Raw genomic sequence first — 15,960 nt, 5'->3', positions numbered from 1 at the left:
AAAGCCAGTGTATGCTATGGATGGAGGGACAGAGAAATATGGATGGATGGGTGGATGGATGGGTGGATGGATGGATGGATGGATGGATGGATGGATGGATGGGTGGGTGGATGGGTGGATGGGTGGATGGATGGATGGATGGATGGATGGATGGATGGATGGATGGATGGATGGATGGAGACACAGAGAAATAAGATGGATGGATAGATGGGTGGGTGGTTAGAGAAAAATATATGTGTATGGAAGAATGGATAGGTAGATAGATGAATATAAGGATGAGTCAGTAGATAGATGATATGTGGGTGGATGGACAGAACATGCAGATGCCCAACCTCCTATGGCCACATCCCTGAGTAGACACTGGTTCTAGCCCCCTTCCAAAGAGGTCTTGGCAGCTCCTGCTTACTGGAAGCTCATTTGGGGTAGGGGTGGAGCTAGGCACCATCAGTGTGCCTTTCCAGGTTTGATTCTCAATCCCTCTGTAAACCCCACCCCCACCCCGTGTCCAATGTCAGCATCTGAATTGATAAGTCATAGTGTTGCCAGAGACCCTTCTGCTCAGGACCCCAGGCTGGCAGAGACCACAGCTCAACAGGACCAAGGCTTATACCGAAATCCCAAGGCATTGCCTGGTCCAGACTAGCCCCTCACATACCCAGGGCCAGCCATTTCTCCTCTGGGACTAAGGGACTACCTTCTGTTCCCAGCATCCTCCACACCAGGGGGTGCAGTAGAGCAAGCAGCCTTCATTCTCCCAGGCGTTTTGTGCTGAACCTTGCCACAATGGTGGCCATGAGGACTCTAGTGGGGTGTGAGCCTGGGGGTGGGGGTGGGGGTTGGGAAGGGGTCACTTAGCTCCTCCAACAGCCAACATCTACACACTGCCAAAAACAGAAGCCCCCAAGCCTTAGCACAGAGCATTTTAGGTTTATTAAATAAAAATTATAATTTATACAAGACTTTGTATCTAAACAAGATTTTTCTTTTTTAAAAAAAAAGTGACAGATTTTTTTCCCTATCAGTTCTTTATAGAATATGATCCTTTTGTAGAACAAAAGTTACACCAGTAACAATTATATACAGATCCAAAACAGACTCAAGCTTCAGACATACAAAATCGGACATTCTAGGTCAGTGATTAGTCAGAAATTAAACACCTGCTCAGATCACACAATCCAGTGCAAACTCCAGTGTCTCTGTAAGTATGCCTAGAGCCTGCATAGGGCCCTGGCCCAGCCCTGTCCCCCTGGCTCGTGGTCAGTCTTCATCTCTCTTTCCAAAAGAAAGAGACTCAAACTAAACCGCTTGCTCCACCCTAAAAGCCTATTCAGCTCAAGGCCCCTGTGTGGCACCCCAGTGGCATCATTCACCAACCTGGGCACTGCCAGGGTTCAGAAAGTGTTAACTACTATGTCTGGGCATCACCCATATAGTCATTCCCAGAGACAGGTCAGAAGCCATGCTTTCTCACCTCTGGCATGTTGGGGATGCCACTAGGTCCTCCCTTATCACACTCCATGCTCTTTAGAGCATGAGCATATTACAGGGGCCCAAGCCACAGCCCTGGGTGGAGGAGGGTCCTGCCTCCATGTTCAGACTTCTCCATCCATGTACTTGGAGCTGTGCGGCCTTTGCTACACATCTGGGGTGGTATGTGTGCTTGATCTGGCTGCCTGGCAAGCCTTTCCCAACCCCAGTGTGTGGCCTGAAGCCCCTGGGAATGGGGTGTCATGAGCCCAAGCCACCAGGCCTCACACCCATACCAGCAAATGAGGATTGGAGCAAAGGTAAAAATTACATTTGAAAAATGATACAAAAATAAGAAAAACAGCTTGCTCTCTGTAAAAAATATAATCTTCTGTTTCTTCAAAAAAACAATCTCAGGGACACCTGAAGGGCTCAGGACTAGCTGAAGGGACCAGAGTGATCCACCCGGAAAATGCACGGGTGGGGTGGTGGTTGCACCCTTCAGAGGCCTGGGCCTGCAAGATCACCCACCCCTGCAGTCTCCGCTTTTGATGGGGCAGGAAGCATGGGTAGGGTGGGTCTGCCTGGCCCTTGCTGAGCATGTAGGAAGAGGGAATACTGTCAGATGTTAGAGGTACAGGGCAACTCAGGCCCCCAACCTCTAGGCTCTGCCCGCAGCTGTCTCCTGTGGCACAGGGCTTCTCCCCTATCTCCCTGGAAGCCCCTCAGGCCAGCTCCCCGAACCCACCCCACTACTCAGAGCGACTGCAGCCTGGAGGCCAAACGCCAGCCAGACCACCACGGATTCTCACTGAACAGCAGCTGGAGTGGAGAGAGTGCCCTCCCAACCTTCCTGGAGAGTAAGGTGTTAAAAAGGTGTGCTTTTTGCCAACATGCCATTCTGGACCCTCGATGGCCTGGTCTCTTGGCTGGAGTGTCAAACCAAGATGAGCCAGATGAGTTATGACAGCTCAGGCCCAGACACCGAAAATGGAGGGGGAGGTAACCCCAAACACACCAAGCCCCAAGAGGCCCTACCCATACAGCCTTTCAGTGCCCACAGTAGGTCCAGCATGGAAGGAGGGTCTGGGGGCCAAGTGAGATGACTGGCCATTCTTCACCGGAGAGGGGCCTCCCCACCACTTCTCTCTGTCTTAGCAGCCTGGCCAGAAGGGGCCACATCCACTCCCAGCTATGGTTTTGATGGAATAAAGCCTCTAGCCTCTGGAGAACAGGGGTCATGGGATCAGGGAGCCTCTCCGGACGGCAGGTGCCGGGTCTCTACCCAGGCTGGGATGGAGAATGAGGAGCTGTGCTTAGCAGGGCCTGAGGACGAGTGTCTTGTGTGCCATCCTTCAAACAGGTTGAGAGGATCCTCTGCCCACCTGTGTCCCCAGGTGTCCACGAAGGGGCTTCACGCGCTCAGCATGGGCCAGCCCAGCACCATCCGTTGAGTCCCAGCCCTTTGGGTCTGCAGAACCCAGGCCACCATAACCAGCCACAGTCCAGGAGAATTATTGCCAAAGATCACAAGGACATCCCATCTGATCCTCTATCCAATGATTAGAAAGGATTCCAGCAACACCTTGCAGTCAATACTAGCTGTCACCGCCAGAGGCCGCTGCAGCCGTGATTTTCATGTACTGGCTAAAAATGGTCTCAAAGGCTTCATCTCTGTGCACCATGGCACCGAACACCAGGGGCTGGCGGGAAGAAATGGAGGGGGGTGGTGAGTGCTTCATATCCAGGCTGGGGCTAGAATGGCCCCTGTCAGATCAGGACAGCAGTCTGGCCGGGGACAAATGACCAGATACTTCTCTCACCCGGAAGGCTCCAGCCTATAAGAGGACTTAGCCTTTTCTCCTTGGATGAATGCAGGATCCATTCCTTCTGGAACTCACCAACCTGTCTGTTCTGTAACTATGGTGCCCGGCCAAGCTAAACTTTCTGGACCTTGACTCCATGCAGCAGGTTTCTGTGCTGGGGGAGAAAGGAGCCTCTACCCAAACTAAAACCACATCCCAGGGAGGCTCACTCAGGTGCCCTGGTGGCCCATGGGGTGGGGGCGTGGCAGGGGCGTGGGGGCGTGGCAGAGGTGGAGTCATCTGCCAGGCACTTACTTTCTGGGTTGATGGCGTTGATACGGCTATCCCCATGCCTGAGCCAGGGAGGACGGACAAGACTTTGTACTGAAAGACAAGCAAAGGCATTACCACCAGCCTCTCCCAAGGACAGGGTGAAACCAGTGCCCTACATGCCCAGGGCATTCTCCAGGCACACAGACACCAAGACCTGTGGAGGCTGGTAGGACATACCAGCCACAAGAGGTAAGGGCTGTGTCTCCTGATTTTGTGGTATCCCTCACCCACTCCCGCTGGTTGATAGTCTGTGTGAGGCCACCTGTCAGCATGGCTGATCCCTAAGGGGAGGCTAGGATGACCATGGCCCTGACTGGATGCCTTCTGATTACCTGGCAATGAACCTGGGGGAGTGACCATAAAGCCATGGGCTAGCCAGGCAGTGGTGGTGCATGCCTATTTAATCCCAGCACTTGGGAGGCAGAGCCAGGTGGATCTCTGTGAGTTCGAGGCCAGCCTGGGCTACAGAGTGAGTTCCAGGAAAGGCGCACAGCTACACAGAGAAACCCTGTGTTCTCGGAAAAAACAAAAAACAAAAACAAAAAACAACAACAACAACAAAAAGCCATGGGCTGAACTAAGGCAACAGAGGAAGACCCTGTCTAGTACTAGAACTATTCATGTCTAGGCTGCTGGCCGACACCCAGCCCACTCAGTTGGGGAAGCTGATCATAGCCCCCAGGCCCGATAGATCCTTTCTGTTCCAGAGAACAACACTCCCCATGAATGCCCCCTCCAGGCACCGCACACTCCACATGCCAATCCTCTAGGGAAACTGCTGGGCCTCACTCCATGGATACAAATCTCTGTGTGCTCATTCAGAAGTGCCTGTGCCAGGAGCCCAGTGTTTCGGGGGTGGGGGTGGGGAGGGGAGGGGAGGGAGAGGTCTCAGACACAGGTGGAAGGAAGTTCTGTGGCAAAACTTCTCAGACTCTCCCTTCAAGTCATGGCAAGGGCTGGGACGTAGCCCAGCTGGCAGAGTGCTTGCTTAAAACGTAGGAAGCCCTGTCCCAGCAGCACAAAATAAACCGAGTTCCAGCTCAGCCTGGGCTATGTGAGATCCGTTCTCAAGGGGAGGGAGGGGAGGGGAGCATGGCAGGTCAGGCATACTTCCGCCGCTGCCGCCGCCCTCTCTGCATGCCTAATAGCGTCCAGGCCAGCTGCTGACTCCCAGGAATGTGGGAGGAGGGAGAGTGTGCCTCGTGGCCCCCCAGGTACACGACTACCTCGGAAGGAAGCTGACAGGGCTCTGCCGAGACTTCCAGAAGAACACTGCGGGTGGCAGCGCCCGAAGAAGTCTCCAGGTAGCATCTCCCCCGATCCTGGAATCATATCCCGCCCCCAGGCTGGCAGCACAGCAGGACGGGTGGGCACCCACCTTCTGGATGTCTGTGATGTCCACCAGCTTGATCACCTTGTTCCTCTTTGAGGAGCCAGACTTGGAGCTTTCGAAGCACAGGTAACTAGAGGCGGGGGGTGAGAAATGCAGAGGCACGAGATGGCAGCCAGACCACAGGGGCTCCCGCTAAGCAGGGTCCTCCCCGGCTGCCTCCACAGCCCGGTGCGGTGGTCAGTGACCCACCACACTCAGCACCCTGCTCTGTGCTACATCCTGGCCTTTCTCTGCCGGGAGATTCCCAGCGGGAGTTTCAGGGAGGTGTCCTGAGGCCCCGCCAGGCTCTCTTGGGCCAACTTCTTTGGCAGGGTGAGGAAGAAGGGACTTGGTTGGGGCTTTGGCTACTGTTGCATGTGTGGGAGGCAGGATGGTAAAGGGCCCCGTGAGGATGACCATATACCCTAACCCCGTGGTGACCCTCAAATCCCATGGGGGTTCTGAGGCAGGGCAAGGACAAGGCGCTGTGTAGTCCCACAGAGTGGGGAAATGCCAAAGCTACCTTCAACCTAGCCTCAGCCAGTAGTCATGGACTGGCCATGGCTGTCCCCTCCCTGAGAGATTATACTCCTTGCCCATCTGAACAGCCTTGACCCCACAGGAGCATCCCGGATGAGAGAGCCCATCAGCCCACGGGAGGCGGGTGCTGCTGGTCCAGGAATGGGGTCAGCTGGGTGGCGTGGGGGACAGAGGTTAGGCTGTAGCACTGCAAAACCAGCTTGCTGGACTTGGGCTTGTGTCTGGGACCTGGGCAGCGCCCTCTCTCACTTCCTCCCCGACAGACAGCCACGCTTCAGTCCTACGGCATCACTCACTTCTCTGTCACGTACAGAACCCCGTTCCGGATGTAGTCCGTGGGCATCTTCCGGTCTCGGTTAATGAGGCAGCAGCGCCAGCCATTCTCACACACTGAAGGAGAAAACGGACCTGGGATTTCCTTCCTCTGGGAATACCCGAGCCTTGACCTATGCTGGCGCCTGTCCGCACCGACTTGTTCAAGATGTACCCACATCCACAAGGGTCCGTCGGAAAAGGTCCAAGTGTGGCCTGATCGGGGGCACAGTGCTCACCCAGCACAGGGCAGCCCTGGGTTCCATCCCCAGCACCCTGAGTCCACAGAGTCCACCGCTGGGGGAGGGAGGCCTGCCAGGAGTGAGATCTCTAGTATCTGGGGGAACGGCCTTCCTCTCACGGTAACCAAATCAAGCCGGAGTCCTCACTGTCGACAGCTTTCCACACATCAGGTCAGTGATGTGTGGAAGACTCTCAAGAAAAGGACCAAAGCCCAGAATGCATCTCGGGCACTTACTGAACACTCTTCCAGAAGGCTGACTGTCTTGAGGTACCTGTCACTGGTGCACACTCAAACCAAAGTGCCAGAACACACCTACGCTAAGGAACAGGCTTCGGGCTGGCACCTTGATGCTAAATGGTATGGGACTCCCCAGCAGATGGGCAGGGCTGAGCCCCACTCCCTGGGGATTCCTGCTTCAAGAAGGTCTACCTGAATCTATGCAGATAGCACAGGAAATAAGATGTCATACCTCTTCCTGATTCCTGGAACAACCCAAGACCCTACTCCTACATTACCTCTCCTGGGAAGTAAGTCTGGGCCTTTTCTACACAGGTTCCTTCAACCTTGAGGTGGGGTCATGTCTCCTGCATGGGCTCAGACCCTGCCCCCATCTACTCCTATCCACTCCATGACTGGCCGGGTCACGCACGGACTCATCACACACTTACCTGCTAGTGGGCGCTCGTTTTCAGTCAAGTTAAAGATTTCATGGAAATTGCCCTTCTTGGTGCTGTGAAAGCGGCCAGCCTCCTCATCCTTGCTCAGACCAGCTGGAGCACTGGAGACGTAGCTCCGTGACGAGGTTGTCTGCAGCTGCCAACGGCACACAGTCCTGATCAGGCTCTGGGGAGAAGCAGCTGGACCCGCCGCTGGTACCGGGACACACTGACCTCCCGGCCTGTACCAGGCGCAAACTGACTAACTGACAGGTTCTATCCTTTCTGGAAAATGTGAGGTGCAGCTCCCCCATAGGCCCCTCTCAGTGCTGGCCCAGCGCTAGATAAATTCCACTTGCTACCTGGGCTAGATGGGCGGGGTGGGCGGGGCGGGCATTTTCCCGGTGGAGATGCTCACCGTCTCCCTAGGCCCACAATGCTGGAACTAAGCCTGGGCCCCGGCACACAAAACGCAAGGACAAAGTTGCCTGGCATGGGTTCTGCACCAGGGCAGTTAAGATTGACATTTCAGAAGTCAACTGGCCACACAACTCTAGAAAATCATTCACGCCACAGCAACGGCACAGCATCAGTTCACAGCAGGCCCAAGGAGACTTGCACATGGACACAGTACCTTGTCATGCCCTGACAGCTGGCCAGAAAGGAAACAACAGACACACAGGTGACCATCACAAGAGGAAAAAAGGGGGCACACGTGATAGGAAGCTGTAAGCAAAAAGAGCTGCGCATAACTCAGCCCAGACACACGGGGCCTGCGGGACACAGGAGACACAGGGAGGTGGGGTGGCCTCCGCCAGGATGTACCAGCCACATCCTAGCTAGTGCTACATGGTCATAAGCCCTAGGAAGTCCCTGACCCAGCTACTCCAGGGCCAAAATAGGTCCTCGAGTTGTCCCAAAAGGCAAAGCTGTGTCCTGGGGTGACCTCTACCTGTGGGAAAAGAGTCAGCAGGGCTACTCCAGGCCTGGCTGCCTCTGGCCTCTGGCTGATCTCAGGTTCCCAACAAGCTATGCCGTCCTGGACCCCAGTGTATGCCCCTCCCAACTCAACTCAGTACTTCACTCCCACAAAAAGCTGGGGATCACTGGGGCTCCCCGTCCTGACGGAACACTCACGCGGAGACCGTACTCTAATGTAACATCTTACACATCCAGGGGAGCGCTGCTGGGCCTGAGCACCCCACCCACCCAAGACCCTGAGGAGGACACACCGGCCCTCTCCTCCCAGGGCTGGCTGGCCCTGACCTATGAAGGAGGTGGTGACAGGGGAAAACTCCACAGTGCTTTCCACCATCCATCCCCAAGGCCGGGTAAGACCCGGAAAACACCAGGCTTCCGGTGAGCAGATGTAGAACAGGAGGCCAGGGTCCATCAGCTTCACAGTTCTGCTCGCACCTTCCTCAGGGTGCTGGGGGGTTGGGGGGACTCACCCTGCGTGACACGGTGGCACCAGCCCGCTCCTTGAGCTGGGGGTCGGTGGGGAGGTTCTTCCAGATGATATAGGGTGTGTCGTACTTGGCTCGAAGTCTCGGGCAGCGTTTGAAGATAAAGTCGATCAGGAAAAACTTGATGCCAGCATAGAGGCCTGAGAGGAAAGCGGGGATATATCCGTGCAGACAAAGGGTGGGCACTCTGGCTCACTGCCCCCTCCTTGTGTGACATTTCCACTAACCATCTCCCGAGACAGCGGCGTTTTTTTTTCCTTACCAACAGCGAGCCCCACCAGGCGGTAGGGGAAGAAGCAAGAAGCCAGGAAGGCGGCCCACAGAGCGACATAGAGCTTCTGCGTGATCTCGGGTTGCACCCACATGAACAAGCTGAAAGGAAGGGTGGGGGTCAGGTGGGGCGGTGCGCACCACCCTCGCCGCGGGGGGCAGCCACTTACTTCTTGATCTTTTCCAGAATGTCGGCCATCTTGCCAAAGAGATTCTGTGTGAGGAAGAAACCGCAGTGTGACCACACACCCGGGTGCCTGTCAGTCACACAGACACACCCAGAGGGCTCCAGGGAAAGACACAGCCCAGGGCCACCAGAACCCTGTGGTCCTGCCCCGCCAACCCCAGGTCTGAGCGTGTCTGGTCTAAAGCTAGAAGTAACAAGGGGGCAGACCAGGCTGAACCCCGACTTCTGGGACTGCTCAGCCCTGAATTCTAGGGGTGATGAGCCCTGGTGGGGAAAAGCTCCATCCACACACGGCCAGAGATTCACCAGGAAGCCATGGTCCCTTACTACCCCACCAGAGTGAGAATGACTGACTAGAACAGGTACGGAACTGCAGGTCAGCCTACAGCAGCCGCGTGAGGGTTTCCCCCCGGTCCCGGGGTAACGGACCAGCTCAGAGGTGGTACCTGTGCTTTCTGGGCGACGTCCAGCACCAGCTGGAACTTCTCAGACACGGTCAGATCTTCCTTTGCAGGTTCCTTCAGTCAAAGGGGAGAGAGAATTTTCCACTGAAATTTAACAGTTCAGAAAAATTACCGACGAAACAGCATGAAGGCTCCCAGCCCCAGGAATCTGCGGGTCCCTGCTGTCCCCACACAGCCGGAGGACTGGGGGCAAAGATCTGCCGGGCTAAGGGTGGAATCTCCCCTGTGCTTTGCTGCCTTACCCCAGTGCAGAGGGTGGACAGGCTGTGGGGCCCCCCCAGGGGCAGCAGACCAAGGTTCTGACTCACTCTCCCTGCTCACTCCAATGGTATGTCCCGTCAGCACCGCCCCCGCTCACCCCTTGACAGGCAGGGTAACTGAGGCCCAGGCCTGTGTAAAGTTCATATGACTCTTTATTGCAGTAGTTCTCAATCTGTGGGTCGGGACCCCCCACAATCTTTTGGGGGGATTTGAATGACCCTTTCACAGGAGTCACAGATATCCTGCCTATCAGAGATTTATATGACGATTCACAACAGTAGCGAAATTACAGTTATGAAGCAGCAATGAAAATAATTGTATGGTGGGGGGGGGGTCACCACAACAGGAGGAGCTGTATTAAAGGGTCACAGCACCAGGAAGGGTGAAAACCGCTGCTCTATTGCTTCAGTAAGAACCTCCTAAGGGTCTCCCAGTCCCAGGGCTGGGCAAGACTCAGGCTTGCCTCCCGGGACACCTCCCCACCCCCTAGGTACCCCACAGAATGTCAGGTGTGCCCCACAGGCATTGTGGCCTCCCTCTGCCTCACAGGCCCAACAGTCCCTCTAGAACAAACTTCTGTCAATAATCAGATTTGAGGGGGCCACGTGGCCTCTGTCACCGCTACCCTCTTGTAGTACCAAAGCACCCATGGCCTTTGTCAACCAGCAAGTGTGACTGAGGGTCAAGCCAGGCAGGGGCCAGGCAGAGGTTCCAGCATCCAGGACAGAGACGTGATGACTTGTCTAGCATCCTGATCACCTCCCTATCCAGCAGTCTGTCTGGGGGCTAGAGCAGCTCACTTATTGCCCCCATATCAATTCCAGGTAGAGAACGTCCCCCAGGACAGATGAACTGGGCAATCTGCTTCTAGACAGTGAAACGATACAGCTGAGGGTCTGAGTGGGTAGCCTCCCGGAACTTAGGGCTGGCATGGCTGGCCTCCTCTAAAAAAGCCCTGCCAGGGCATGAATGCTCATCTGGACTCGCCACAATGTGGCCCCAGGTGGTGAGTCCTGACTGATTAAGAGAGAGGGACGATGTGCCGCCAGGACTCACCACAGCTTCAGACACTTCCGGCACAATGCTCCACTGTATCCGCCAGCCCCTGAAAAACAGAAGCCACCCAAACTATGAAAACAGTAGCACCTCTGGGGAACAAAAATCGAGCCTCCAGCTGAGTTACAAGCTAGAGTAGGAGCCATCTGCCCCTTCAGGGCTAGCCATACAGAAAAGACTCCTGGAGCTGGGCTGCTCGCCTCTGAGACCTCACTGGTCATCCATGCTGGTTCCCCTCTGCTGGGGCATATGCAGCAGCAGCCACTGGGTGTAGGGAGAAGTTCAGCACTGTGCTGGCTAGAGTAGCCACAACGCTTGTTGGAGCTCACTGTGTCCTCTGACTGGTGTGTTCATAAAGTTTTATTAACACCAGCAATGCCTCTTAGTGGATTAATGGTGATTAAGGGCTGTGGATGAATAAGGACTTTCTTCCTTTAAAGGCATTTTCATGTTTCCTGCATGAAAATAATTTTCATAGGAATTCCTAAGGCAGGCTCAGAAGGGGAGGGAGTAGACTGGTATGTGGACTTGTCATCTTCTGAGGGGCTGAGAGGAAATTTGGAGTCAAGGGCTCTTCCACAAGCCAGGGCAAAAAAGCTAAGGTTCACTCCTAAGAGCAATCACAAGTAAAGTCCAACCCAGAACTGCAGGCAAGGGTTCACCCCAGATGTGGCTTCCCCAGATGTGGATGTTCAGTGAGGACACAGAATAACGGAGGGAGGGGCCTCAGCCTCGGCGGAGTGAGGCGCCCATCACGCAGGAGTGCGGATGCATGCTGCTTACACTGAGAATTCCAACTTGGCCTGCTCAGCGCTTCCTTCTCACAATCAAGAACCGTCAGGACATTCATGGGGCGCAGAGCCCTGCACCTTCACCCACCCACCCACCCCAGGGTTGGGGAGAACTTCCTGCCAAACACACAGCACCCCGGGGAAGGAGGGAGATGGGGGTGACGCTGCAGCTCAGCCACCCACTGCCTGCTCCCTGAAGTCTCCAGAGCCTCTCAGAGGACCACCCACAAACAACAGGACACGACGGGACTTGTGTTAGAGCAGTATGGGACACAGCGCAGCCGTGTGTAGTGCAGCCACACGACCGCCCGGCTCACCTACCTGGCGATGAGGTAATTGAGGGACAACCTCAAAATTGCTAGGAACAGGAACATGGGGATGGCCCAGCCATGCCATACAGCATTCATGTACACCTGAGGGTGGGAGGGTGAGGGACACGGTCAGGCGGGCCAAACAGTGGTCTAGTACAAGATGTCCCCTGCCTGCTTCCTCCCAGCAAGCAGGAGACCCTTCCTTCATCAGGGAGACCAGTCCCAGCTCTCCAAACACCCAGGTTGTTGAACAAGGGCGTGTGGGGTGGGGGGGCTGCTTCCGGTTTAAGAGAGAGGTCCACTCGGGCAGGCAGGGGCTGCCCTGTGTGAGCAGGGATCAGAAGAGGATAGCGGGGCCCCATGAAGATGCCTCGCCTGTCCCCAGTGTGACTCCCATGCTCGGGTTTAGCTGAGGAGGAGGCTCGTCACTGCTGAGGGCTGCAGGTGAGCTGCCATGGGGGCCCACACGGAGCCCGAGGCCCAGAGTAATACTCAGACGGGGCAGGTCAGAAGGTGGGCCTGAACAAAAAGTGTGTCCCTTAGGGAGACAGCATGTGGTCCTCAGGCGGGGAAACCTTTCGGAGCATTTGTGAGGGTGGCAGGGGAAGGGACCTCGGGGGTCCAGATGGGGTGGAGCCCTCTCTCACAGCTTTAGCTGTGAATGTGCAAAGTGCATGTCTCCCTGGTGGGCAGTGAGTCCCTGGGAGGGAACCAGGGGGCCTGACACAGGCTTAGGGTTGTCTTAGGACCCTCCGAGGGTAAGACTAACTGGGCCACCCAACCCCTACAGGTGGACCTCCTCAGGAAGGCACGATCTGTGAATCCTTTGGAAGGTGCCCAGGCTGTGGCTCCCGTCTGGCCTGGAGGCCTGGGCAAGTGGGTGGGTCACCTGCAGCCTTCTGACACCATGCACTTGTCAGGAGGCTCCCTGGGGTCCATGTGGCCAAGCCTCAGGTCTTAACCAACCAGTGAGCCAAGAGGCTTTTCTTGAGGACACTGCTTTGAGGTACATGCCATGCGGAGACAGCAGTCATTACATCCCCAGGGGCCTGTGATCTAATACTGCGACCACTACACACACCCATACTGCTGATGGAGAAAACTGAGGCTGAGCACATCCAGAGCCCAAGGAAGAGTTTTGCCTGGGAGCTGCCCTCTGGGGGCCTCACAGGGAAGACTGGCCCAGACATCCCGCCGGCCCTACCCAGCCTGTGAGAACACTCACGGTGAAGGCGATGGCAGAGGTGTAGATGGAGTACCAGTCGGATAAGGCAGACAGGTTCTTCACAAAGTTAGTGACCGGCTTGGCGCCACGCTCTGGGGACAGAAGAGACTGCAACGCTCAGCACGGTGCTGGCCCGCCTCTTAGCACATGAGCAGGGTCACGTGGGCCCCCCAGCCAGAAGCAAAACCAGCTCAGCAGTGCAAGACCCCGACCCACTGAAGGCCCCCGCTGCTAGTGTCCTTCCTGATCGTTAACCAGGGTCCCCAGAGGGAGATGCCACCTGCCCCTAGCACAGGCCCACAAGTAGCAGGAAAAGGGGAAGGGAAGAGACAGTGAGGATCACTGCCATTTGCATTCCGTGGGGCCTGAGGAGTATCAGAGAAGTGAGCCATAGTTCACCCTAAATCAGCAGTTCTCAACCTGTGGGTCTCGACCCCTGTGGGTGTCAAATGACCCTTTCACAGGGGTCGCCTAAGACCATCAGAAAACACAGACAATCATATTACGATTCATAATGGTGGCAAAATTACAGTCATGAAGTAGCAATGAAAATAATTGTGGGCCGGGCAGTGGTGGTGCACGCCTTTAATCCCAGCACTCGGGAGGCAGAGGCAGGCGGATCTCTGTGAGTTCGAGGACAGCCTGGTCTTCAGAGTGAGATTCAGGACAGGCACCAAAACTACACAGAGAAAGCATGTCTCAACGCCACCCCACAAAAAAAAAAAAAAAAAGAAAGAAAGAAAGAAAGAAAAGAATTGTGTGGTTGGGGGTCACCACAACACAGGGACCTCTATTAAAGGGTTGCAGCATTGGGAAGGTTGAGAACCACTGCCCTAAATGCTGAGCAAGCTCAGCTCTCCATCAGCCCCTGAATGTGGTTATGTCTCAGACACACATCCACGACAAGCTTTTATCTCAGGGAGGACAGGGGAGGAGTTGTCCTTAGGTGTTTTTCTGGAGAGTTCTGTTCAGCTCCCCTCTCCTCCCTCTCCCACATCTAGCCCCACAGTACTTACTCAATCGTCTCATGTTTTCAGTTAACCTGAGAGAGGGAGAGAGAGAAGGCTCGGTGTGGGGTCACCAGCATGCTGAGCGTGCCCCTCTGGGAAAGCACCGCTACTACATGGGCAGCAAGGGGGACATCCAAGTCCCTGGGACCCTCAGGCCTGGAGACGCATCATGCACAGTGACACAGAGCTCAATGCTGAGTGCCCATGCTGCTGGATCCTAAGTCACGAAGATGGGGGTGACTCCACAACAGACCAGTCCTCCCATCTGTCACATCTACCTCATGAGCACCTTGACGGTCCAGCTCTCTGGAGCCCCCAGGGTCTATGAGAGTGTCTGGTAAGGGGAGCCACTGTATACCGACCAGGTCCATGAACCATCAAGTGATCCATCCCCCTACAGTGGACACTGGGCACACACGACCTTCACGTGACTTTTGTCACAAGTGACAATGTGGATGTGATATGACTCCACTCGCCCACAGACCCTTCAGAGGAGGTGCCCCAGAAACATGGGCAAAGGGGGCTTGGCTTCTAGGAGCTTGTGGCAGCCACTTCAACAGGATATCAATGCTGACCAGTCCACCAAACTTAGCGCAGGACTCGGGCCCTAGCACACAGCTCCTTGGCCTTGGTGAGGCCCCCCCTACCTGCGGGCACTGAGGGGCTCCTCCGTCTCCACCGTGTTCTCCTCGGGCTGGAAGCGGAAGTCTTCTACATACTCCCCAAACCTCTCATAGAACCACTTTTGTACACGGGACGACAGCCCCTGGCTGCGACGGTCTGTGGTAAACAAGTAGAGATCAGAGAGGAGACTGACGGTCCACACGACCCCTTCTGAGGCTGGACCAGGGATGAGGCCTCACAGAAAATGCCAGTGTCGGTGGGGATACTGGAAATGTTTAGAATGACGGTTTCACTGTGGAGCAAGATGTGAAGGGACCCAGCAAGAGAGGCCTTTGAAGGGCTCAGCTCCCTGAAGATACTAGGTAGGTGCAAACCAAAAAATGCGGGCCAGAGCCACCCCAGCCACAGAAACCCTCAAAAGCATGATGTCTCCGTCCTCATACTTGACCCCAGAAATCTCCAGATCTCAAATTTCCAGCAGCCTCGGGCTTATGTCCAGGCTATGTCAGACCACAGTGACCACCCAACTGGAAGAATGCCAGGGAGAAAGCTGCCCGGCCTGAGCCCAGTGGTGACACCAGACTGTATCCTAAAGAAAACAAGATGGCGGAGGCCAGGCCCAGGGGTGGTGCACACCTTTAGTCCCAGCACTTGGGAGGCAGAGACTAGCCTGGTCTACAAAGCAAGTTCCAGGACTGTAACACAGACAGGGCTGTTACAAAGAGAAATACTGTCTCAAAAAAATGATAATAGGGCTGGAGAGATGGCTCAGTGGTTAAGAGCACTGACTGCTCTTCCAGAGGTCCTGAGTTCCATTCCCATCAACCACATGGTGGCTCACAACCATCTGTAATGAGATCTGGTGCCCTCTTCTGTCCTGCAAGGACACATGCAGGCAGAACACAGTATCCATAATAAATAAATAAATCTTTAAAAAATGACAATAATCAATTAATTAATTAATTAAACAAAAGAAAACAAGATATGGGTTTGCCTGCAGGAGACACTGCGTCACCATAGTTTAAGAGAATGGGAATGGCAGGACACAGTCACCAGACACCAGACACAAACACATACAGCTATCATGTGTCAATTAAAACCTTAAGAAAACACACCAGGTGTGTTGTAGACCCAGGGCAAGCGGAGAACAGTCAACATAGGCCCAAGGTCACTGGGCCTGGACAGAGTAGAAGGACACAGGCCAGCAGGGGATGAAGTGTGTGCCCCCTGGGGCTACCCAGGCAGGGGACTCCTTTAGGCTTATCTGGCTCTCTCGCAGTCCACCAGGGTTTTCAGGTGGCTCTCGGTAGGCAGGCAAAAGACCGGCCAGCATGGGCTTCCATTGGACTAGTTAGGGACACTGGACTTACAGAAGATTCACTTACTGAGAAATAATCTTCCTTATGTTTTTCTCAACCATTTAAAGACAATAAAAGCTATTTGAACATGTAAATCCAAGCTGGACATGGCGCTGAACATCTACAACCCAAGCCCTCGGGAGTCTGATGCAGGAGGATCAGCCTGGGCTACATAGAGAGACCCTGTCTCATGAAACCCAAAATGTAA

General features: G+C 55.0%; 1 protein-coding gene across 2 annotated transcripts in view; it reads right to left on the bottom strand.

Annotated features, from left to right (window-relative positions):
• Window positions 1–907: 907 nt before the first annotated feature.
• The window catches only part of Gramd4 (GRAM domain containing 4), an 80,719-nt gene continuing 65,666 nt past the window's right edge, over window positions 908–15,960 (bottom strand). For both annotated transcript variants that reach the window (XM_076556522.1, XM_076556521.1), the window contains exons 6-19: window positions 14,418–14,550; window positions 13,777–13,802; window positions 12,761–12,852; window positions 11,546–11,637; window positions 10,434–10,482; window positions 9,099–9,170; window positions 8,636–8,679; window positions 8,458–8,567; window positions 8,181–8,335; window positions 6,742–6,886; window positions 5,814–5,907; window positions 4,984–5,068; window positions 3,588–3,656; window positions 908–3,170 (exon numbers count right to left, since the gene is read on the bottom strand). In XM_076556522.1, coding sequence (XP_076412637.1) covers window positions 3,066–3,170; window positions 3,588–3,656; window positions 4,984–5,068; window positions 5,814–5,907; window positions 6,742–6,886; window positions 8,181–8,335; window positions 8,458–8,567; window positions 8,636–8,679; window positions 9,099–9,170; window positions 10,434–10,482; window positions 11,546–11,637; window positions 12,761–12,852; window positions 13,777–13,802; window positions 14,418–14,550 — 1,271 coding nt within the window. In that variant the 3' untranslated portion in view covers window positions 908–3,065. The remainder of the gene's footprint in view (window positions 3,171–3,587; window positions 3,657–4,983; window positions 5,069–5,813; window positions 5,908–6,741; window positions 6,887–8,180; window positions 8,336–8,457; window positions 8,568–8,635; window positions 8,680–9,098; window positions 9,171–10,433; window positions 10,483–11,545; window positions 11,638–12,760; window positions 12,853–13,776; window positions 13,803–14,417; window positions 14,551–15,960) is intronic.

The sequence above is a fragment of the Peromyscus maniculatus genome, chromosome 20 (assembly GCF_049852395.1).
Source record: "Peromyscus maniculatus bairdii isolate BWxNUB_F1_BW_parent chromosome 20, HU_Pman_BW_mat_3.1, whole genome shotgun sequence".
NCBI classification, from domain to species: domain Eukaryota; kingdom Metazoa; phylum Chordata; class Mammalia; order Rodentia; family Cricetidae; genus Peromyscus; species Peromyscus maniculatus.
This window is presented reverse-complemented; position numbering and strand designations above follow the sequence as displayed.